Source organism: Ylistrum balloti, unplaced genomic scaffold (assembly GCF_031769215.1).
Source record: "Ylistrum balloti isolate Yb309-2 unplaced genomic scaffold, AGI_CSIRO_Ybal_v1 Utg370844, whole genome shotgun sequence".
Taxonomy (NCBI): Eukaryota; Metazoa; Mollusca; class Bivalvia; order Pectinida; family Pectinidae; genus Ylistrum; species Ylistrum balloti.
In genome coordinates, this window is record NW_026782486.1 from 240954 (window position 1) to 264495 (window position 23542).

At 36.6% G+C, this 23542-nt stretch overlaps 1 protein-coding gene and 1 long non-coding RNA gene across 3 annotated transcripts in view; both read right to left on the reverse strand.

The window, feature by feature from the left end:
• Positions 1-4850: 4850 nt before the first annotated feature.
• Positions 4851-7803, reverse strand: LOC132559045 (uncharacterized). 2 transcript variants are annotated; one of them, XR_009554599.1, is made up of 4 exons: positions 5806-7803; positions 5300-5621; positions 5162-5207; positions 4851-5069 (listed from the first exon to the last, which is right to left on the reverse strand). It is a non-coding gene; the product is annotated as an uncharacterized LOC132559045 (long non-coding RNA). The 2 variants fall into 2 exon arrangements; XR_009554598.1 differs by having other exon boundaries at positions 4851-5207.
• A 5931-nt stretch (positions 7804-13734) lies between these two features.
• Positions 13735-23542, reverse strand: part of LOC132559047 (AP2-associated protein kinase 1-like) — a 59343-nt gene continuing 49535 nt past the window's right edge. Inside the window, exon 17 of the mRNA XM_060223653.1 lies at positions 13735-15647. Within this exon, the coding sequence (XP_060079636.1) occupies positions 13813-15647 (1835 nt within the window). The 3' untranslated portion in view covers positions 13735-13812. The remainder of the gene's footprint in view (positions 15648-23542) is intronic.

Below are 23542 nucleotides of genomic sequence, written 5' to 3' on the forward strand. Positions count from 1 at the left end.
GAAAGTGATTGTAACCCTTGATGTATCGAGGATGGTTCCAGGGGTATACAGAGTGAAAGTGATTGTAACCACTGGAGTATCGAGGATGGTTCCTGGGGTACAGAGAGTGAAAGTGTTTGTAACCCCTGGATTATCGAGGATGGTTCCAGGGGTACAGATACCGAAAGTAATTGTAACCCCTGAAGTATCTAGGATGGTTCCAGGGGTATACAGAGTGAAAGTGATTGTAACCCCTGGAGTATCAAGGATGGGTCCAGGGGTATACAGAGTGAAAGTGATTGTAACCCCTGGAGTATCAAGGATGGGTCCAGGGGTATACAGAGTGAAAGTGATTGTAACCCCTGGAGTATCAAGGATGGGTCCAGGGGTATACAGAGTGAAAGTGATTGTAACCCCTGAAGTATCAAGGATGGGTCCAGGGGTATACAGAGTGAAAGTGATTGTAACCCCTGGAGTATCAAGGGTGGGTCCAGGGGTATACAGAGTGAAAGTGATTGTAACCCCTGGAGTATCAAGGATGGGTCCAGGGGTATACAGAGTGAAAGTGATTGTAACCCCTGGAGTATCAAGGATGGGTCCAGGGGTATACAGAGTGAAAGTGATTGTAACCCCTGAAGTATCGGGGATGATTGTGAGGAGGAGCGAACTGTCTATATCAAGTATATATCATTGTTTTCCGAGGTAACAGGACAAAGTAAAAAATGAAACTCAACCATAGCAGAATGTACTTCTGGTCATTGTCCCCAGGCAGCAGAAGCCATGAATCAATCACAAGACTGATGCACATGTGCAGCTACAAAAATTGTGACAATATCTTAAACAGTATTTAATTTGTAGTCCATGTATTGGACAAAAAGACTGTTGTTTTCTTGGGTCAACTTCATGTTCAATTGTAACTATTCTATCATATATTTTTGTAAGTTCTATCAGATTGTACAATGCTATTGTATGAAGCCTTATTAACAAGTAAAATTATGGTCATACATAAAAATGTTTGTCCCCACCCCTCCCCTCCCCTAAAATGGAATAAAAACAACATTTCTCTAGAAAAATAACAACAACATTCTGATGGTATAATTGATTTTTATTGATCATAAGTCATTATTTCTCTCTCAAGACATATGGATGTTTATTATTTTATCTAACAGGTTTTACTTCTACTATGAATCATCATACCAGTACACTATAGCTGTGTACCAACTAGTTAACATTCTGTACAGTATACAACCACTAATGCCAATGTTTGTTGGCGCATGATACACACACTTCTATAACTTAGACAAGAGATAACTACAAACACCTCAAACTTAACAATCATCACAGTCATTTATAAATTGGTCTCCTCATCAAAACCAACAGATTTTCCCCAATCACTCTCATTCTTTTAATTGACTTTAGATAAAGAACTTTCACATTAAATGCTTTCCTTTGACCCGACCGGAAAATTTATGCTACCTGCCTCATGGCAGCAACATTTTCTATCTTGAGGAGTCAATACACAGGAAATGCTAGGCTTACAAGCGTTCCTCAGTTACTATACTATCACATATGTACAAAAAGCTCACTCTGGAGATACAAAGTGTTACACAACTCTGTTGTTTGGGAGATACAATGTGTTACACAACTTCTGTTGTTTTGGAGATGCAATGTGTTAAACAACTTCTGTTGTTTGGGAGATACAATGTGTTACACAACTTCTGTTGTTTTGGAGATGCAATGTGTTAAACAACTTCTGTTGTTTGGGAGATACAATGTGTTACACAACTTCTGTTGTTTTGGAGATGCAATGTGTTAAACAACTTCTGTTGTTTGGGAGATACAATGTGTTACACAACTTCTGTTGTTTGGGAGATACAATGTGTTAAATAACTTCTGTTGTTTGGGAGATACAATGTGTTAAACAACTTCTGTTGTTTAGGAGATACAATGTGTTACACAACTTCTGTTGTTTTGGAGATGCAATGTGTTACACAACTTCTGTTGTTTGGGAGATACAATTACTATATAAGATCTGTTGTTTAGGAGATACAATGTATTTCATGTCATGTGTTGTTTGGGGGTTATGATGTTTAACATGACAAATCAATACTATCCAAAATAAAGTAAAAGCAGTCAAATAAAATGAATTGATGTTTATCAAAAATTAATTGCACATACACATCACAACGCAAAACATATTAATTAACCCTTGGTGTTAGTTCATATGAAATTTTGATTTGTATAGCCTTAGATTCAGGTTCCAGTATCGTAGAACTAAGGTCTAAGGCTGACTGTGTAGACACTGTTACTGTATGATCTGATTCACTGATTTTACTGGACTTTTTTAAAATTCTGTCAAAGAAGGTATGAGGTATAAATATTTTCAGCCTCATAAAGAGGCAATTAAATGAGAAAGAAAATGAACCCTGTTCAAACAGATGTACAAAATTGTAGTTAGTAACAACTAAGCCTAAATCTGTAGTTAATTTTAATTTGATATCAAATATTTAAATTCTGAAAGTAAAAGGTAGAAAAGGCAACCCTTACTGTGTGTCTTCCTCAGATATAAACTTACTTTTATTATAACTGCTTTGATTAAAATGCCACAATTTCTCTAAAAGAATTTCAACAACAGTTCATTGACAAATGATTTCAGTAGATCCAAATATTACCTACTTTGAAAGGAAGGTTGATTTACCTTGTTTAAGGAGCAGCAAAATTAAAAACACTCACTTCACCGATTATTTGATGAAATCTTTTTTCAAATAAATCTTATAACCAGAATATATTGTATCCCCCACAACTGTCTGTCACCAGTCCTGGTTGTATATTGTATCCCACACAACTGTCTGTCACCAGTCACCAGTCCTGGTTGTATATTGTATCCCACACAACTGTCTTACACCAGTCCTGGTTGTATATTGTATCACACACAACTGTCTGTCACCAGTCACCAGTCCTGGTTGTATATTGTATACTGTCTGTCACCAGTCCTGGTTGTATATTGTATCTCACACAACTGTCTGTCACCAGTCCTGGTTGTATATTGTATCCCACACAACTGTCTTACACCAGTCCTGGTTGTATATTGTATCACACACAACTGTCTGTCACCAGTCCTGGTTGTATATTGTATCACACACAACTGTCTGTCACCAGTCACCAGTCCTGGTTGTATATTGTATCTCACACAACTGTCTGTCACCAGTCCTGGTTGTATATTGTATCCCACACAACTGTCTGTCACCAGTCCTGGTTGTATATTGTATCTCACACAACTGTCTGTCACCAGTCCTGGTTGTATATTGTATCCCACACAACTGTCTGTCACCAGTCCTGGTTGTATATTGTATCCCACACAACTGTCTGTCACCAGTCACCAGTCCTGGTTGTATATTGTATCCCACACAACTGTCTGTCACCAGTCCTGGTTGTATATTGTATCACACACAACTGTCTGTCACCAGTCCTGGTTGTATATTGTGTCCCACACAACTGTCTGTTATGCCAAGATGTCCCAGCAGATGAAGGTTTAACACTAAGTGTGGGTAACCTTGACGATGTTACCTAGTGACAAAGCACCATCTGGCAGACAGGTTTGTATTCATGATATCACACATTCAAATGACTTGAATTAACATTCAATTTTTCCATCACAACTGTACAAGAACTTTGTTTACAGAGAACAAATGGAATGTGAGATATGGGCAAATCAATATGAAATGAAATAAAGTCATTAAATAAAATGATCTTGTACGTAATCTAGTAAAATTGTTATGAATGATTATTTGACTAGATCTAACCTGATTTATAAAAACAAGATAACATTGAGCAGTTGAAGGACAAAACAAGGCATACATATACAAAAATTATTTCTGGTTTTCCTAACAACAAAGCACTATTTTTATTGGATGATGCTATAATCTTGTAGAATAGACGATTCAACAACAATACAGTCCAGTTGTCACTTGTAGATAACACAGTACCTAGTGTTTAGTCAGGTCCAGTTGTCACTTGTAGATAACACAGTACCTAGTGTTTAGTCAGGTCCAGTTGTCACTTGTAGATAACACAGTACCTTGTGTTTAGTCAGGTCCAGTTGTCACTTGTAGATAACACAGTACCTAGTGTTTAGTCAGGTCTAGTTGTCACTTGTAGATAGAACAGTACCTAGTGATTAGTCAAGTCCAGTTGTCACTTGTAGATAGAACAGTACCTAGTGATTAGTCAGGTCCAGTTGTCACTTGTAGATAACACAGTACCTAGTGATTAGTCAGGTCCAGTTGTCACTTGTAGATAACACAGTACCTAGTGTTTAGTCAGGTCCAGTTGTCACTTGTAGATAACACAGTACCTAGTGTTTAGTCAGGTCCAGTTGTCACTTGTAGATAACACAGTACCTAGTGTTTAGTCAGGTCCAGTTGTCACTTGTAGATAGAACAGTACCTAGTGTTTAGTCAGGTCCAGTTGTCACTTGTAGATAGAACAGTACCTAGTGTTTAGTCAGGTCCATTTGTCACTTGTAGATAACACAGTACCTAGTGTTTAGTCAGGTCCAGTTGTCACTTGTAGATAACACAGTACCTAGTGTTTAGTCAGGTCCAGTTGTCACTTGTAGATAACACAGTACCTAGTGTTTAGTCAGGTCCAGTTGTCACTTGTAGATAACACAGTACCTAGTGTTTAGTCAGGTCCAGTTGTCACTTGTAGATAACACAGTACCTAGTGTTTAGTCAGGTCTAGTTGTCACTTGTAGATAACACAGTACCTAGTGTTTAGTCAGGTCTAGTTGTCACTTGTAGATAACACAGTACCTAGTGTTTAGTCAGGTCCAGTTGTCACTTGTAGATAACACAATACCTAGTGTTTAGTCAGGTCCAGTTGTCACTTGTAGATAACACAGTACCTAGTGTTTAGTCAGGTCCAGTTGTCACTTGTAGATAACACAGTACCTAGTGTTTAGTCAGGTCCAGTTGTCACTTGTAGATAACACAGTACCTAGTGTTTAGTCAGGTCTAGTTGTCACTTGTAGATAACACAGTACCTAGTGTTTAGTCAGGTCCAGTTGTCACTTGTAGATAACACAGTACCTACTGTTTAGTCAGGTCCATTTGTCACTTGTAGATAGCACAGTACCTAGTGTTTAGTCAGGTCCAGTTGTCACTTGTAGATAGAACAGTACCTAGTGTTTAGTCAGGTCTAGTTGTCACTTGTAGATAACACAGTACCTAGTGTTTAGTCAGGTCTAGTTGTCTCTTGTAGATAGAACAGTACCTAGTGTTTAGCCTGGTCTAGTTGTCTCTTGTAGATAGCACAGTACCTAGTGTTTAGTCAGGTCCAGTTGTCACTTGTAGATAACACAGTACCTAGTGTTTAGTCAGGTCTAGTTGTCACTTGTAGATAACACAGTACCTAGTGTTTAGTCAGGTCCAGTTGTCACTTGTAGATAGAACAGTACCTTGTGTTTAGTCAGGTCCAGTTGTCCCTTGTAGATAGAACAGTACCTAGTGTTTAGCCTGGTCTAGTTGTCACTTGTAGATAGCACAGTACCTAGTGTTTAGTCAGGTCCAGTTGTCACTTGTAGATAACACAGTACCTAGTGTTTAGTCAGGTCTAGTTGTCACTTGTAGACAACACAGTACCTAGTGTTTAGTCAGATCCAGTTGTCACTTGTAGATAGCACAGTACCTAGTGTTTAGTCAGATCCAGTTGTCACTTGTAGATAGCACAGTACCTAGTGTTTAGTCAGATCCAGTTGTCACTTGTAGATAGCACAGTACCTAGCATTTAGTCAGGTCCAGTTGTCACTTGTAGACAACACAGTACCTTGTGTTTAGTCAGGTCCAGTTGTCCCTTGTAGATAGAACAGTACCTAGCATTTAGTCAGGTCCAGTTGTCACTTGTAGACAACACAGTACCTTGTGTTTAGTCAGGTCCAGTTGTCCCTTGTAGATAGAACAGTACCTAGTGTTTAGTCAGGTCCATTTGTCACTTGTAGATAGCACAGTACCTAGTGTTTAGTCAGATCCAGTTGTCACTTGTAGATAGCACAGTACCTAGCATTTAGTCAGGTCCAGTTGTCACTTGTAGACAACACAGTACCTTGTGTTTAGTCAGGTCCAGTTGTCACTTGTAGATAGAACAGTACCTTGTGTTTAGTCAGGTCCAGTTGTCCCTTGTAGATAGAACAGTACCTAGTGTTTAGCCTGGTCTAGTTGTCACTTGTAGATAGCACAGTACCTAGTGTTTAGTCAGGTCCAGTTGTCACTTGTAGATAGAACAGTACCTAGTGTTTAGTCAGGTCTAGTTGTCACTTGTAGATAACACAGTACCAAGTGTTTAGTCAGGTTCAGTTGTCACTTGTAGATAGAACAGTACCTAGGTCACGATAAGGCATTCGTATCACTTGTATATAGAACATTGCCTAGTCTAATTGTCAGTCTATCCATTTTATGGCCTTAATATTACAATTTCGTCCCGACAATGCCCCTCACCCACTCCACAGTTCTTCAAGCATCCCTTAGTCCAAGGGCCTTAAGGGTCACCTGAGTTACAATGCTTCTTTTAAAATTTCTTAGAAATAATTTTGTTAAAAAAGTAAAATAGCTTTAACTTCATTGTACACATAATCCAACATGTAAACTATGTTTAATATCTACTTCTATCCCATGCTTCTTACCAAGTTTGAATTAAAAGAAATTACACTCAAAAACTGAATTTTCCTATATAGACTCATCCATAAAAAGTAAAACCCCTTTGAAGTTTCAGTCAACTTGACCCAATTTTGGCCCTGCCCATCAACTCCTAGGGATCAATATGTGCATCTCATCAAAGTGTTAGCTGATTCTTATAATTCTTACCAAGTTTGAACTATTTATAGAAGAAAATAAACAAATTATGCTTGAAACACAAACTATGGTAGATTTTACTCACTCCTCAATGGGAAACATGAAACCCTGGGGTCATGAAATTCACAATTTTGGTAAAGTATCGTAAGACACTTCCATCTAGAAAGAGTATTTGGTTCTACTTTATTTAGCTTTTGAGAAGATTGTTGAAATTTCGGTCAATTTGACCCATTTTTGACCAGCTCATCAACCCCTAGGGTTCAGTCGAGATCAATATGTGCACCTTATCATAATGTCATCTTCAGCTGATAATTCTAAGCAAGTTTGAACTATTTCTGAAGGAAAACAAACAATTAATAAGGGGAAATGTGAGACCTTAAGGTCATGTAATTTATAATTATGTTAAAATGTTAAAAGTTTACAATGACGCCAGACAAAAGGGGATCAGGTGACCTAAAAACCGTTTTTGAATTACCTCTCATCTAGTGCCTGTATGTTTTAATATGTTACTATTATACCAGCTGTTATGTCTCTGGTAAGGATCTACATACTTTTTGTTATAATATGGAGATCTTGATTGCCCTCTTATACCAGCTGTTATGTCTCTGGTAAGGATCTACATACTTTTTGTTATAATATGGAGATCTAGATTGCCCTCTTATACCAGCTGTTATGTCTCTGGTCAGGATCTACATACTTTTTGTTATAATATGGAGATCTAGATTGCCCTATTATACCAGCTGTTATGTCTCTGTTTTTATTATTGCATATTTTCGTCACCTCTAATGTAGGAGTTTGGGTATTTCTCTGTCTGTGAATTAAAGTTGTATTTATGATTAGTTTTTTCTGATACAGTTAAATCAAATTCTGTTTAGAGTCCAGAAAGTTCAAACTGTGTATAGCAGATCTATCTACAGATGGAGAGAGGGCAGAACTTTGTACTCCGTAACATCAAAGTATGAAGGTTCTAATCTACTTACTTACAAGTCAGGATAAAACATTCTCTACAGAAAAACTTCATCATGTCAATCTCACATATCATTCTGACTAGAGGACTATGAAGCTAGTCAATCATGGCAACGCAGGGTATTAGTTTACACTTAAAACCATGTGATCTTTATAAATATTTTTTTGTATATTCGAATATATCCAGTTTGATGACCACATCCTAATGACAATCATTGATATCTATAACCATTATTGATGTGTTTGATAGAGGTAAATATATATCTGCTTCAAACAAGTAATATTCACAAAAAAATAAATGAAGACATTGTAAATATTTTCAGAGCTGAAATAAGAAAAATAAAAGAAACAAGAAAAATAAAGAGATGACTGTAAGGTATAAGCCGAATGGTTAAGGTATATCAGACTGCCTCACTGACAACAGTCTATAGGATAAGGATTTATAATCAAAACATCATCACATTCCTAATAAAATGAAGTCTAGCAGACAAAATCAGAAGGGGAGTGGTGTCTAGATTGGAAGACTTGACAGTTATAACTAAGTTTGCAGTCCAGACATTTGCTTCATAATGTGATATGTTACAAAAGGAAAGAATGTTTACTCTGAAACTATTAGAAACTGCAATGAAAGCATGACATAATTTGTACTGAATGGCTGACATAATCAAAGAAAAAGTACACATATACATATTATGCTACTAAGACACAGCAGATACTATACACAAAAAAATGGCACATTTGACATTTTAGGTTAACTCCCCTGATTTGTTGATATGGCAGTGGATGATCTCCCTTCATATGAAGAACATGAACAGCAGTGCAGGAAGTCACTTCAATCTATGTTAATCAATGTATGTTTGGGAAATTCTGAAAACATCTCCATATCAAAAATACATAGAAACTAGATACTAGAAAAAGTTCTGGATAAAGTTTGTAGATCAGCTATTTAAGTATGTGCTGCAGAGAATAGTAGAAGTCACCACAAGAATCTAATGGGCATCACTGATCTTCCATCTCTTCATCTCATTACAAGGTTCCAGTGGGCTTCAATGACCCTCCACCCCATTCCAATGTTCCAGTGGGCTTCAATGACCCTCCATCCCTTCACCTCATTACAAGGTTTCAGTTGGGCAACAATGACCCTTCACCCCTTCACCTCATTACGAGGTTCAAGTAGGCATCAATGACCCTTCACCCCTCAACCTCATTACAAGGTTCCATTGGGCATCAATAACCCTCCACCCCTTCACCTCATTACAAGGTTCAAGTAGGCATCAATGACCCTTCACCCCTTCACCTCATTACAAGGTTTCAGTTGGCAACAATGACCCTCCATCCCTTCACCTCATTACAAGGTTCCATTGGGCATCAATGACCCTTCACCCCTTCACCTCATTACAAGGTTTCAGTTGGCAACAATGACCCTCCATCCCTTCACCTCATTACAAGGTTCCATTGGGCATCAATGACCTTTCACCCCTTCACCTCATTACAAGGTTCCATTGGGCATCAATGACCCTTCACCCCTTCACCTCATTACAAGGTTCCATTGGGCATCAATGACCCTTCACCCCTTCACCTCATTACAAGGTTCCATTGGGCATCAATGACCCTTCACCCCTTCACCTCATTACAAGGTTCCATTGGGCATCAATGACCCTTCACCCCTTCACCTCATTACAAGGTTCCATTGGGCATCAATAACCCTTCACCCCTTCACCTCATTACAAGGTTCCATTGGGCATCCCCTTCACCTCATTACAAGGTTCCATTGGGCATCAATGACCCTTCACCCCTTCACCTCATTACAAGGTTCCATTGGGCATCAATAAGCCTCTACCCATTCACTTCATTAACAGATTCCAACAGGGATCAACTAAACTTGATTACAAGGTTTAAAAGTTTGTATCTAAAAGAAGAAGTAAAATTTTTCATGAAAATATAACATTAAAATATTTAGACAGCCCAGACAATGATTGATTGATGGTATGAAATGTTTCCAACACTCAATCTACTCAGTGACCTAATTATTAAGATATCTCAATATCGGAACCACTGTATGTTATGGACAGTCACAATTAGGTCAGGATGGTCATTCTATTTATAGTAAACACCCTAACAATAAACCTTTGACTACATAATATTGTCATCTGAACTGTGAAAACCAAATTAACAACAAATTAGTATAGTGTATTTATCTTTTAACTGGATGTCACACTATTGTTATCTTCTTAATATTAATCACAGAATACCCCTGAACTGTTGATATTTACCCTAACATGACTGACTGGTGATTCTGCCCAATACTGCTGTAGTAACATATGTCATAACTTAATTCACTCCGAGACTGAAGAAAAGAAGAACCTAGAAGTCAAGATTTATGGAGTTTGAAAAAATAAATAAATATGCATAAAAATATACTACAGTTAGGGAATACCCTTATGCAGAAAAAGAAGCAAAAATATAGATAAAGAGCAGAGGTAAACCAAAACAATGTCAGGCTTCAGCTGTAATATGTAGTGTGATCAGCCACTATAATCGTCACAAATTGAAATGATGTTTTAATTAAAACAAGATCACCTCTAACACTCACCTGGCTCTCTACATCCACTGTATATATGCTTGGAACCTTTAAGACTTATATTATGACCTTAGGATAAAGTCCCTGGGAATGTGGCAGACCTCAGTACCTCCCGTCTCAGATTTCAACTTCTTTGAAACTAGGTATGCTTAAAGCCATAACACAAGATTGTCTTTTTATCAGCAGCATTTGATTATCAGGAAGTTATTGCCCCTCGCCTTTTTTAACATCTAATACAGAGATTTCTTCTTCTTCAACCTATCTCTTTAAAACCTGGTTTCCATCTACTACAGAGATTTCTTCTCTCTGTTTTCAACCCATCTCTTTGAAACGTGGTTTCCATCTAATACAGAGATTTCTTCTCTGTTTTCAACCCATCTCTTTTAAACCTGGTTTCCATCTAATACAGAGATCTCTTCTCTCTGTTTTCAACCCATCTCTTTTAAACGTGGTTTCCATCTAATACAGAGATCTCTTCTCTCTGTTTTCAACCCATCTCTTTTAAACCTGGTTTCCATCTACTACAGAGATTTCTTCTCTCTGTTTTCAACCCATCTCTTTTAAACCTGGTTTCCATCTAATACAGAGATTTCTTCTCTCTGTTTTCAACCCATCTCTTTTAAACCTGGTTTCCATCTAATACAGAGATTTCTTCTCTCTGTTTTTTCCCCATCTCTTTTAAACGTGGTTTCCATCTAATACAGAGATCTCTTCTCTCTGTTTTTTACCCATCTCTTTTAAACGTGGTTTCCATCTAATACAGAGATCTCTTCTCTCTGTTTTCAACCCATCTCTTTTAAACCTGGTTTCCATCTACTACAGAGATTTCTTCTCTGTTTTCAACCCATCTCTTTTAAACCTGGTTTCCATCTAATACAGAGATTTCTTCTCTCTGTTTTCAACCCATCTCTTTTAAACGTGGTTTCCATCTAATACAGAGATTTCTTCTCTCTGTTTTTTACCCATCTCTTTGAAACATTATGTTTTAATTAGTCATCAAAACATGTAGTATTTTTTCCCCTCTTGGCCTTTTGACTTAATAATACCATTTCCACTTAAGTATTCATTTTGATACAATAAATCATGAATGTTCCTTTGCCATGTTGTATATTGCCCATTGGTAATCTTGTATTTAGGTTTAGATGTGGACTGAACACTTTAGGATACAACCTGTAGCACGGGGCTAGATCCCGGACATACCCTGTAACCTTGGTCAATTGTATCTACATGGTTATATAGCAAGGATCAGAATTGTTTTGGAGTAGAATTCATGAACTCATGAACTTCCTACATTTGACTCTCTACTACCATGGGTTATGTTATCAAAATCCTTCAATAATATGGAAAGATAAGTTTTCTTAAAGCTATATCCTCCAATAACTTGTGTGGGCCTGGATCTGATGGGTGAACGTTCATTCTCTACAGTGACACACTGTTATCCTCTTGACAAAATTTTGCTAAAATCTATTTTGTTGTTGTAGAAATATTATTTTCATAAATGGGGTATCAAAAGTAATGTTAATGAACAACAGATGGACGCAGCACCACAGTTTTAGTTCACATGGCCCTGAAGACTGTATAATATTGCCACTAAGATAATATGAGGCTGCAGATATTTGGTGCTTACAGTCAATTTAACGCATTGCAGCAGTCAACCAGTCACTACAATAAAGGGGTTACGAAAATATAATCGTACTTCCGGAACCAATGAGCTATACAAATTGTTGTGTTTTATTGGAGTTTATTTTCTAATGATAAACTTAATCAGGTATTTTGTATAATCAGGTATTTTGTATAATCAGGTATTTTGTATAATCAGGTATTTTGTATAAACACTAACAGCTTCTGTAATTAAATTGTGGATGTCACAAAAAACATTAAAAAGGCCTACCTCCCACATTGAACAAGAATAACCATTTAGTACATCAGTATAAGTTAAAAGGCATCTATATACAAACTAAATAAACATATACTCTGAATCAGCATACACAATGTACATAATTTATACATAATACATGTTATTTTGAAGCACTGCCTACAGATGACTGATGTATAGCTGATACAATTAAGAAATGAATGTATGATTTATAAATAGTAAAGGTCATCAGGGACAAGAGAAGCACCGGGTAAAGTTCAGGAGACCTAAACTGTTCAAATAAAGTGGAGGAACTGTATCAGATGATCTACTGGGAATCTAGAAACTGTATCAAATGATCTACAGGGGATCTAGAAACTGTATCAAATGATCTACAGGGGATCTAGAAACTGTATCAAATCTACAAGGGATCTAGAAACTGTATCAAATGATCTACAGGGGATCTAGAAACTGTATCAAATCTACAGGGGATCTAGAATCTGTATCAGATCTACAGGGGATCTAGAAACTGTATCAAATGATCTAAAGGGGATCTAGAAACTGTATCAAATCTACAGGGGATCTAGAAACTGTATCAGATGATCTACAGGAGATCTTGAAACTGTATCAAATCTAAAGGGGATCTAGAAACTGTATCAAATGATCTAAAGGGGATCTAGAAACTGTATCAAATCTAAAGGGGATCTAGAATCTGTATCAGATGATCTACAGGGGATCTAGAAACTGTATCAAATGATCTACAGGGGACCTAGAAACTATATCAAATGATCTACAGGGGATCTAGAAACTGTATCAAATGATCTACAGGGGATCTAGAAACTGTATCAAGATCTACAGGAGATCTAGAATCTGTATGAAATGATCTAATGGGGATCTAGAAACTGTATCAAGATCTACAGGAGATCTAGAAACTGTATCAGATGATCTACTGGGGATCTAGAAACTGTATCAAATCTAAAGGGGATCTAGAAACTGTATCAAATCTAAAGGGGATCTTGAATCTGTATTAGATGATCTACAGGGGATCTAGAAACTTTATCAAATGATCTACAGGGGATCTAGAAACTGTATCAAGATCTACAGGAGATCTAGAATCTGTACCAAATGATCTAAAGGGGATCTAGAAACTGTATCAAATGTACAGGGGATCTAGAAACTATAACAAATATACAAGGGGTTCTAGAACCTGTGTCAATTATACTGGGGAGTCTAGATTTATTGTAAAGAATGTAATGGAATCTAGAAACTATTCTGAATGTATTAATAATCATGAAATTAGGCATATCTAACAATAGGAGATCCAGACACAATATGAAATGTACTGTGGATCTAGGCAAAAATGATATAAAATATCTTGGAGATCTAGAAACTACATGAAATGTACAGAAGAAACTATATTAAATGCACAACCTTGCATCATTAAATGTATTTCTAAAGCACAAAACTCGGCAAAATGTAAATATTAAATTAACTTTCATGGAATTGGAAAAAAGTTTTTTGCAGTACATTGCAAATAGATTTTAAAATTAGTAAAATCACAAGCTGATAAATACATTTTATCATCACTTTGACACCACATCTACTTTCTTTTTGGAACTAAATGGTTCATTAGTGGCCATACCAATAGTTGGAATCTTGCGTTGTTTTCTTGGCCATGTGAAGGTGTCGTAGCCTCCAGAGCTGACCTTCATTGCCTCGGTTGAAGCATTGGCTACTTGTGAAATAGATTCCTTTGTATATGCTGGATGGCGAATGCTTGACACATGTAAACTCTGTCCCATACTCCTATTTAGGTCTTTACCCATGAATCCCTGAGCATGACCTCCATCAGGGTCCCCTCCTTCATCATCATCATTAAAACTCATATTGGCAAACCCTGATGAAGAAACAGTGTCACGTGGGCTTCGTTGCACAGGCTTGGTGCGCCCCCTGGAATGCTGGAAACTGGAACTGAGGTTTTCTTCATCATTATCTTCTTCCTCCTCCTCCTCCTCCTCACTGTCCCTGCTTAGTAGAAAGTCCTCAGCATGTTGGTGTCCTGAAGACATAGAATCTGGAAATTTAGTTTCCTCATTACTGAGGGTTTGGTAGCCAACATCACTCACACCAGACGTCTGCCTGACATCCTGTGTCTGTACAACATTACGTGGCTGATAACCAAATGACTGAGACTTTTTCACAGTACTCGTTTGAACACCATCAGCCTTTTTATTCATCCTCACATGACCAAATGGAACGGCCCCAAAGGGATCTGGAGTGGAGAACTCTTCCTTAGATGGTTCTTTTAAAGGAGCTTGTACACTGGCCGAGTGGGAGGTGGTGACAGACATGGAGTAGAACTGTCTGGGGTTGGGTGGCATAAAGGAGGGAGTTGAAACTATCACAGATTGTTTGGTCTGTTCAGAGGAGACAGGCTCACAAGGGGGAGACAACTCTTGCATCGATTGTTTTGGTTTATTTACTAGAGCTACTCTAAAGGGGGCTTTGCCAAATATATCACCATTGCTTGACTCTCCTCCTTGACCCTCCTCAGGTTTGTCAATATCTCCCTGTAAGAGTGGGCTCCCAATAGATTGGTGAGTCTTAGACTTTGTCATAAACTTTGGTTTGAATGGAGCCTTTGCAAATATATCTGAGTTTCCTGTTGGTTTATTTGGCATCACAGCACTTGATGGACGCTTTTTTCGTGTCTGCTTCTTCCTAAATGGTGCAGATGCAAATGGATCTGATGTTCCCCTCTCCATAGATGGGGACAAAGAAGGACTACCTAGCATGTTTGGGGACACGGTACTGTTACTGCTGGGTGTACTGTCATCATGATCATGTGAATACCCTGTCTCTGAGTTGCCATGGTGATGTTGCATTCCATAAGCATCTTCCAATTCGTCATCATCTAAAAGTGGTCGTACACCATACTCATGACCCACAATCCTGTCTGATAAATTTGCATTTCTCTGATCTGTACCTGTTGGTACTTCACGCCCTACGGACCGCCGATTGTTAAATTCCTGTGGTGCTCCCTGGTGTCCTTCTCGTGGTTTGTTTACAGTGGTGGCAGGAACAGGTCGACTACCATACTCATCTTCTAACTCCTTGTAACTGAAGTCTATAGCGTTTTTGTTTACATGTACGTCCAGATGATCATCTTCTGCATATGAGGAACTGGACTCTGCCTGTTCTTTAGAAGTTTTAACCTGGGTCTCAACAGGTTTTGGAATTTTGCGCACCTCCCTCTCCTCATCAGTATCGACCAGCTGTTGGTACCTTGAAGCCCTGTTTAATGCAGCCTTTACCAGGGAGGCCCCGAAGAAGTCATGGGACTCTGTCTCTTGGTTAGCAACATCCCTGGATTCCTTCCGTTCCTGTTTGCCATTGGATTTTTCATCATTTTCTTCTTCTGAAAAATCAGAAGAAATGCATTTTTGATTCTGCTTTGAAATACAAATGGATGGTATATGTACAAGTAAGATGGCATAAGATAGGATGTTATTAGGCTTCAGAAATAAAACATGTCAGAAAATTCCAAATTTCAATAATTTAACTTGTGTGCCTTTTATTTAGTCATAAATAAAATTTTTTACCAAAAAGTATACAGAATGATTCACAGTCGAACCTGTGTGTGCTACACTCATAAATTATTATTATCATTATTATTTTCACAAGGCAATGTTAAACCTGTGTGTGCTACACTCATAAATTATCATTATTATTATTTTCAAAAGGCAATGTTAAACCTGTGTGTGCTACACTCATAAATTATCATTATTATTATTTTCACAAGGCAATGTTAAACCTGTGTTTGCTACACTCATAAATTATTATCATTATTTTTATTTTTTTAGTTATTTTCACCAAACCTACATATTCTATAAACATATCACCAAAAATTAATGAATGAAATGTGACATACACAAACTTGGGATAAGTCAACAAGGTTTATGTGGATGTGGTAACAGTTGATTTTACTACCTACCTGGTAAGTAAACAATAGTGTGTAGACTTTGTTTGTCGAGGCTGTCATTCAAGTTATAAGTATGAGAAGAACTTCTTTCATATCTGTTAATTTGGATATTTGACCTTTCATGTTTTTGACCTTGGATATTTGACCTTTCATGTTTGTTAACTTGGATCTGTCAATATCTAATATTGATATAAAGTTCACTCATTTGATAAGCTTGATTTAACCTGGTCATCAAACTGTGAGTTTTACTTTATTTGATTATTGTAGGCATCAAACATATTGGGCCCTAATAAGGACACTGTTGAAATCATCAATATTTTGTGGTTTGGGAGAGTGTTTCAAGTAGTGGATTTGGAGAGTGTTTGTAGTAGTGGATTTGGAGAGTGTTTGTAGTAGTGGATTTGGAGAGTGTTTGTAGTAGTGGATTTGGAGAGTGTTTGTAGTAGTGGATTTGGAGAGTGTTTGTAGTAGTGGATTTGGAGAGTGTTTGTAGTAGTGGATTTGGAGAGTGTTTGTAGTAGTGGATTTGGAGAGTGTTTGTAGTAGTGGATTTGGAGAGTGTTTGTAGTAGTGGATTTGGAGAGTGTTGTAGTAGTGGATTTGGAGAGTGTTTGTAGTAGTGGATTTGGAGAGTGTTTGTAGTAGTGGATTTGGAGAGTGTTTGTAGTAGTGGATTTGGAGAGTGTTGTAGTAGTGGATTTGGAGAGTGTTAGTAGCAGTGGATTTGGAGAGTGTTTGTAGTAGTGGATTTGGAGAGTGTTTGTAGTAGTGGATTTGGAGATTGTTTGTAGTAGTGGATTTGGAGAGTGTTTGTAGTAGTGGATTTGGAGAGTGTTTGTAGTAGTGGATTTGGAGATTGTTTGTAGCAGTGGATTTGGAGAGTGTTTGTAGTAGTGGATTTGGAGAGTGTTTGTAGTAGTGGATTTGGAGAGTGTTTGTAGTAGTGGATTTGGAGAGTGTTTGTAGTAGTGGATTTGGAGAGTGTTGTAGTAGTGGATTTGGAGAGTGTTTGTAGTAGTGGATTTGGAGAGTGTTTGTAGCAGTGGATTTGGAGAGTGTTTGTAGTAGTGGATTTGGAGAGTGTTTGTAGTAGTGGATTTGGAGAGTGTTTGTAGTAGTGGATTTGGAGAGTGTTTGTAGTAGTGGATTTGGAGAGTGTTTGTAGTAGTGGATTTGGAGACTGTTTGTAGTAGTGGATTTGGAGACTGTTTGTAGTAGTGGATTTGGAGAGTGTTTGTAGTAGTGGATTTGGAGAGTGTTTGTAGTAGTGGATTTGGAGAGTGTTTGTAGTAGTGGATTTGGAGACTGTTGTAGTAGTGGAAGTAGTGGATTTGGAGAGTGTTTGTAGTAGTGGATTTGGAGATTGTTCGTAGTAGTGGATTTGGAGAGTGTTTGTAGTAGTGGATTTGGAGAGTGTTTGTAGTAGTGGATTTGGAGAGTGTTTGTAGTAGTGGATTTGGAGAGTGTTTGTAGTAGTGGATTTGGAGACTGTTTGTAGTAGTGGATTTGGAGAGTGTTTGTAGTAGTGGATTTGGAGAGTGTTTGTAGTAGTGGATTTGGAGAGTGTTTGTACTAGTGGATTTGGAGAGTGTTTGTAGTAGTGGATTTGGAGAGTGTTTGTAGTAGTGGATTTGGAGAGTGTTTGTAGTAGTGGATTTGGAGAGTGTTGTAGTAGTGGATTTGGAGATTGTTCGTAGTAGTGGATTTTGTTTGTAGTAGTGGATTTGGAGACTGTTTGTAGTAGTGGATTTGGAGAGTGTTTGTAGTAGTGGATTTGGAGAGTGTTTGTAGTAGTGGATTTGGAGATTGTTTGTAGTAGTGGATTTGGAGAGTGTTTGTAGTAGTGGATTTGGAGAGTGTTTGTAGTAGTGGATTTGGAGAGTGTTTGTAGTAGTGGATTTGGAGAGTGTTTGTAGTAGTGGATTTGGAGAGTGTTTGTAGCAGTGGATTTGGAGAGTGTTTGTAGCAGTGGATTTGGAGAGTGTTTGTAGTAGTGGATTTGGAGAGTGTTTGTAGCAGTGGATTTGGAGAGTGTTTGTAGTAGTGGATTTGGAGAGTGTTGTAGTAGTGGATTTGGAGAGTGTTTGTAGTAGTGGATTTGGAGAGTGTTTGTAGTAGTGGATTTGGAGAGTGTTTGTAGTAGTGGATTTGGAGAGTGTTTGTAGTAGCACAAACTGAGAAATAGTTTCATGTCATCTTGTTTTTAGTTTGTTTTAAAAAGTAGTATGCTAGAATTTGTCGACAGATTATTCTGAAGACTTTCAGTGCAGTATACTTAAATAGGCCTTGGAGCATTATTATCAAACTGTCTTCCATTGTTGTAGTCTTTAATTTGTCTTTCAGAGCATTATTATCTAATTAGTCTTTTTTAAAGTGTAGTATTCATCTTCTTTTGTTTCTAATTCCTCAGTGTAGTGATTTCTCTTTCACTTTATATTAGTGGATTTGGAGAGTGTACTTTGTCTTGTCAGTGTAATATTCCTTAGTGTAGGATTTGGAGATTGTCTTTCAGTGTAGCATTCCTTACATTGTCTTTCAGTGTAGCATTCCTTACTTTGTCTTTCTGTGTAAGTGGATTTGGAGACTTTGTTTTAGTAGTGGATTTTACTTTGTCTTTCTGTGTAGTAGTGGATTTGGAGATTGTCTTTCAGTAGTGGATTCCTTACATTGTCTTTCAGTAGTGGAGCATTCCTTACTTTGTCTTTCTGTGTAATATTTTACTTGGACTTTCAATGTAAGTGGATTTGGAGATTGTTTGTAGTAGTGGATTTGGAGACTTTGTCTTTCAATGTAATTATTCCTTAGTGTTTGTAGTAGTCTTTTGTGTAGTGGATTTGGAATTCCTAGTGGACTTTGGAGTCTTTAGTGTGTAGAATTCCTTACTTTGTCTTTCAGTGTAATATTCCTTACTTTGTCTTTCAATGTAGTAGTTCTTTACTTGTCTTTCAATGTAAGTATTTTACTTTGTCTTTCTGTGTATTCCTTACTTTGTCTTTCTGTGTAATATTCCTTACTTTGTCTTTCTGTGTAATATTCCTTACTTTGTCTTTCAGTGTAGTATTCCTTACTTTGTCTTTCTGTGTAATATTCCTTACTTTGTCTTTCAGTGTAGTATTCCTTAATTTGTCTTTCAGTGTAATATTCCTTAGTTTGTCTTTCAGTGTAGAATTTACTTTGTCTTTTGTGTAATATGCCTTGTGTAGAATTCCTTACTTTGTAGTCAGTGTAATATTCCTTACTTTGCCTTTCTGTGTAGAATTCCTTACTTTGTCTTTCTGTGTAGAATTCCTTACTTTGTCTTTCTGTGTAATAATCCTTACTTTGTCTTTCAGTGTAATATTCCTTACTTTGTCTTTGGAGTAGAATTCCTTACTTTGTCTTTCTGTGTAGAATTCCTTACTTTGTCTTTCAGTGTAATATTCCTTACTTTGTCTTTCTGTGTAGAATTCCTTACTTTGTCTTTCTGTATAGTATTCCTTACTTTGTCTTTCTGTGTAATATTCCTTACTTTGTCTTTCAGTGTAGAATTCCTTACTTTGTCTTTCAGTGTAATATTCCTTACTTTGTCTTTCTGTGTAGAATTCCTTACTTTGTCTTTCTGTATAGTATTCCTTACTTTGTCTTTCTGTGTAATATTCCTTACTTTGTCTTTCAGTGTAGCATTCCTTACTTTGTCTTTCTGTGTAATATTCCTTACTTTGTCTTTCAGTGTAATATTCCTTACTTTGTCTTTCTGTGTAGCATTCCTTACATTGTCTTTCAGTGTAGCATTCCTTACATTGTCTTTCAGTGTAGCATTCCTTACTTTGTCTTTCTGTGTAATATTCCTTACTTTGACTTTCAATGTAAGTATTCCTTACTTTGTCTTTCAATGTAATTATTCCTTACTTGGTCTTTCTGTGTAGAATTCCTTACTTTGTCTTTCTGTGTAGAATTCCTTACTTTGTCTTTCAGTGTAATATTCCTTACTTTGTCTTTCAATGTAAGTATTCTTTACTCTGTCTTTCAATGTAAGTATTCCTTACTTTGTCTTTCAGTGTAATATTCCTTAGTTTGTCTTTCAGTGTAGAATTCCTTACTTTGTCTTTCTGTGTAATATTCCTTACTTTGTCTTTCTGTGTAGAATTCCTTACTTTGTCTTTCAGTGTAGTATTCCTTACTTTGTCTTTCTGTGTAATATTCCTTACTTTGTCTTTCAGTGTAGTATTCCTTAATTTGTCTTTCAGTGTAATATTCCTTAGTTTGTCTTTCAGTGTAGAATTCCTTACTTTGTCTTTCTGTGTAATATGCCTTGTGTAGAATTCCTTACTTTGTCTTTCAGTGTAATATTCCTTACTTTGCCTTTCTGTGTAGAATTCCTTACTTTGTCTTTCTGTGTAGAATTCCTTACTTTGTCTTTCTGTGTAATAATCCTTACTTTGTCTTTCAGTGTAATATTCCTTACTTTGTCTTTCTGAGTAGAATTCCTTACTTTGTCTTTCTGTGTAGAATTCCTTACTTTGTCTTTCAGTGTAATATTCCTTACTTTGTCTTTCTGTGTAGAATTCCTTACTTTGTCTTTCTGTGTAGAATTCCTTACTTTGTCTTTCTGTGTAATATTCCTTACTTTGTCTTTCAGTGTAGAATTCCTTACTTTGTCTTTCTGTGTAGAATTCCTTACTTTGTCTTTCAGTGTAATATTCCTTACTTTGTCTTTCAATGTAAGTATTCTTTACTCTGTCTTTCAATGTAAGTATTCCTTACTTTGTCTTTCTGTGTAGAATTCCTTACTTTGTCTTTCTGTGTAATATTCCTTACTTTGTCTTTCTGTGTAATATTCCTTACTTTGTCTTTCAGTGTAGTATTCCTTACTTTGTCTTTCTGTGTAATATTCCTTACTTTGTCTTTCAGTGTAGTATTCCTTAATTTGTCTTTCAGTGTAATATTCCTTAGTTTGTCTTTCAGTGTAGAATTCCTTACTTTGTCTTTCTGTGTAATATGCCTTGTGTAGAATTCCTTACTTTGTCTTTCAGTGTAATATTCCTTACTTTGCCTTTCTGTGTAGAATTCCTTACTTTGTCTTTCTGTGTAGAATTCCTTACTTTGTCTTTCTGTGTAATAATCCTTACTTTGTCTTTCAGTGTAATATTCCTTACTTTGTCTTTCTGTGTAGAATTCCTTACTTTGTCTTTCTGTGTAGAATTCCTTACTTTGTCTTTCAGTGTAATATTCCTTACTTTGTCTTTCTGTGTAGAATTCCTTACTTTGTCTTTCTGTATAGTATTCCTTACTTTGTCTTTCTGTGTAATATTCCTTACTTTGTCTTTCAGTGTAGAATTCCTTACTTTGTCTTTCTGTGTAATATTCCTTACTTTGTCTTTCTGTGTAATATTCCTTACTTTGTCTTTCAGTGTAATATTATTTGTGTATTTGTCTTTCATTGTAGCCCTCATCCGCATCTCTTTGATTATGAAAATCTTCACTTTTCAATTTTTTTTTTTTTTTTTTAGGAGGGGGGGGGGGGGGGGGTTATAGTTTTATACAATATTTACTTATTTCTCAGAAAAAACTATTTTCAACATTCAAATTTTGATGATCATATCATTGTAATACCATTTTACACATGAAAAAACTGTTCACATTTGTAATACAAATCAATCTAGGGGTTCAGTATTCTATATTGTAAATCAACATATACATATATATATATATATATAGATGTCCATACATGAATTACCTTGATAAAGTCCTTGGAATGTTATACGTATAATGATAAACCTTACATAAACAAAGTCTAACTGATCAAGCCACAAAGTCAGCAGTTTTGTAGTACAAACAAATCAACAATCATATCCATTTCCAAGAATTATCTTTATTTTGCAATTAAGTAATAATTTCTGTGAACTACAAATTGGATATTTGCAATCATGGCAACAACAAAAATAAATTGTCTTAAAATCTGAACAAAGATGAGCCTATCACTGACATATTTATATAGCTACATTTATCATACAGAACCATATATCACAAACAACTTGGCACAATTTCCCTTTAGTTACCATGGCAACCCTTGTTTCAAAACTGCTGACTTTGGTTTTAGTTAATAAGCACAAACATGGTTATATACAGATAATTAAAAAGTACATTTGATAAGAAAAATTAAAAAATGGCAAAAAAGATAAAAGCTGTCATGTGAAGATCAAAGTCAAAAGGATGGTCCGAGATGGATTTCCTAGCTCTCAGCTACATCTATATAGGTACAGCTAAATGTTACCCGAGTAACAACTAGTCTGTCATGCAAAGGACTGTGAAAATACTATAAGAAAATAAACAGTGAAAATGACAAGCAATTTTGAAACAAGGCTTCCCAAATAATACATGACAATCCTGATAACAACAATATTATTAACAATGAAATGGGTGTAATATATATAAGTATTTCATAACACATCATTAACGATTCTCTCACACCATGTAAATACATGTAACATGAAGTCCCACTTCTTCCTTCATCTGCAAGCTTATTGGCACATTAAACCTTTCATCATTTCATGTTCAAATGAATGCTTTACATCTCATATAGATAGTTATTCAAGAGAACCATTAAGCTGACAGATCTTTGAATCAGTAGGCTTCAGTTTGGTCCACTTACATTATATTGGGTCAATTTCTAAAGTCTGGTTTGCTTTACACTCATTCACCTTAATTTGTACATCCTCTAAACACACATTAGCTAGATGACAAATAGTGATATGAAGTGAGCAAGGTTATGAAGAGGGTGATTTGATGACAGGAAGTCAGCCAGGCTATGTGAAGAGTGATTTGATGACAGGAAGTCAGCTAGGCTATGAGGAGGGTGACTGTATGACAGGAAGTCAGCTAGGCTATGAGGAAGGTGACTGTATGACAGGAAGTCAGCTAGGTTATGAGGAGGGGGACTTTATGATAGGCAGTCAGCTAGGCTTAGAGGAAGGGTGATTTGGTGACAGGAAGTCAGCCAGGCTATGAGGATGACTTGATGACAAGCAGTCAGCCAGGTTATGAAGAGGGTTACTTTATGACAGGAAGTCAGCAAGGCTATGAGAAGACTAACTTGATGATAGGAAGTGTGACAGAGTGTGAGGAATGCGATTTGATGACAGGAGGTGAGCTAGGCTATATGGATGGTCTACATGTCTCAATGAAAACATACCCTGTACAATGCATATGTCAAATCATATTTCCTGTCCTGAAAACCATATTTCCAGAACAACAGTCAAGTGAGATATAACAATCAGGGACACATCAATCAAATAAGATATCTTACACGAGAAGGATTACCTCCCTTAGCTAGTATCATTTTCTTGAAATAG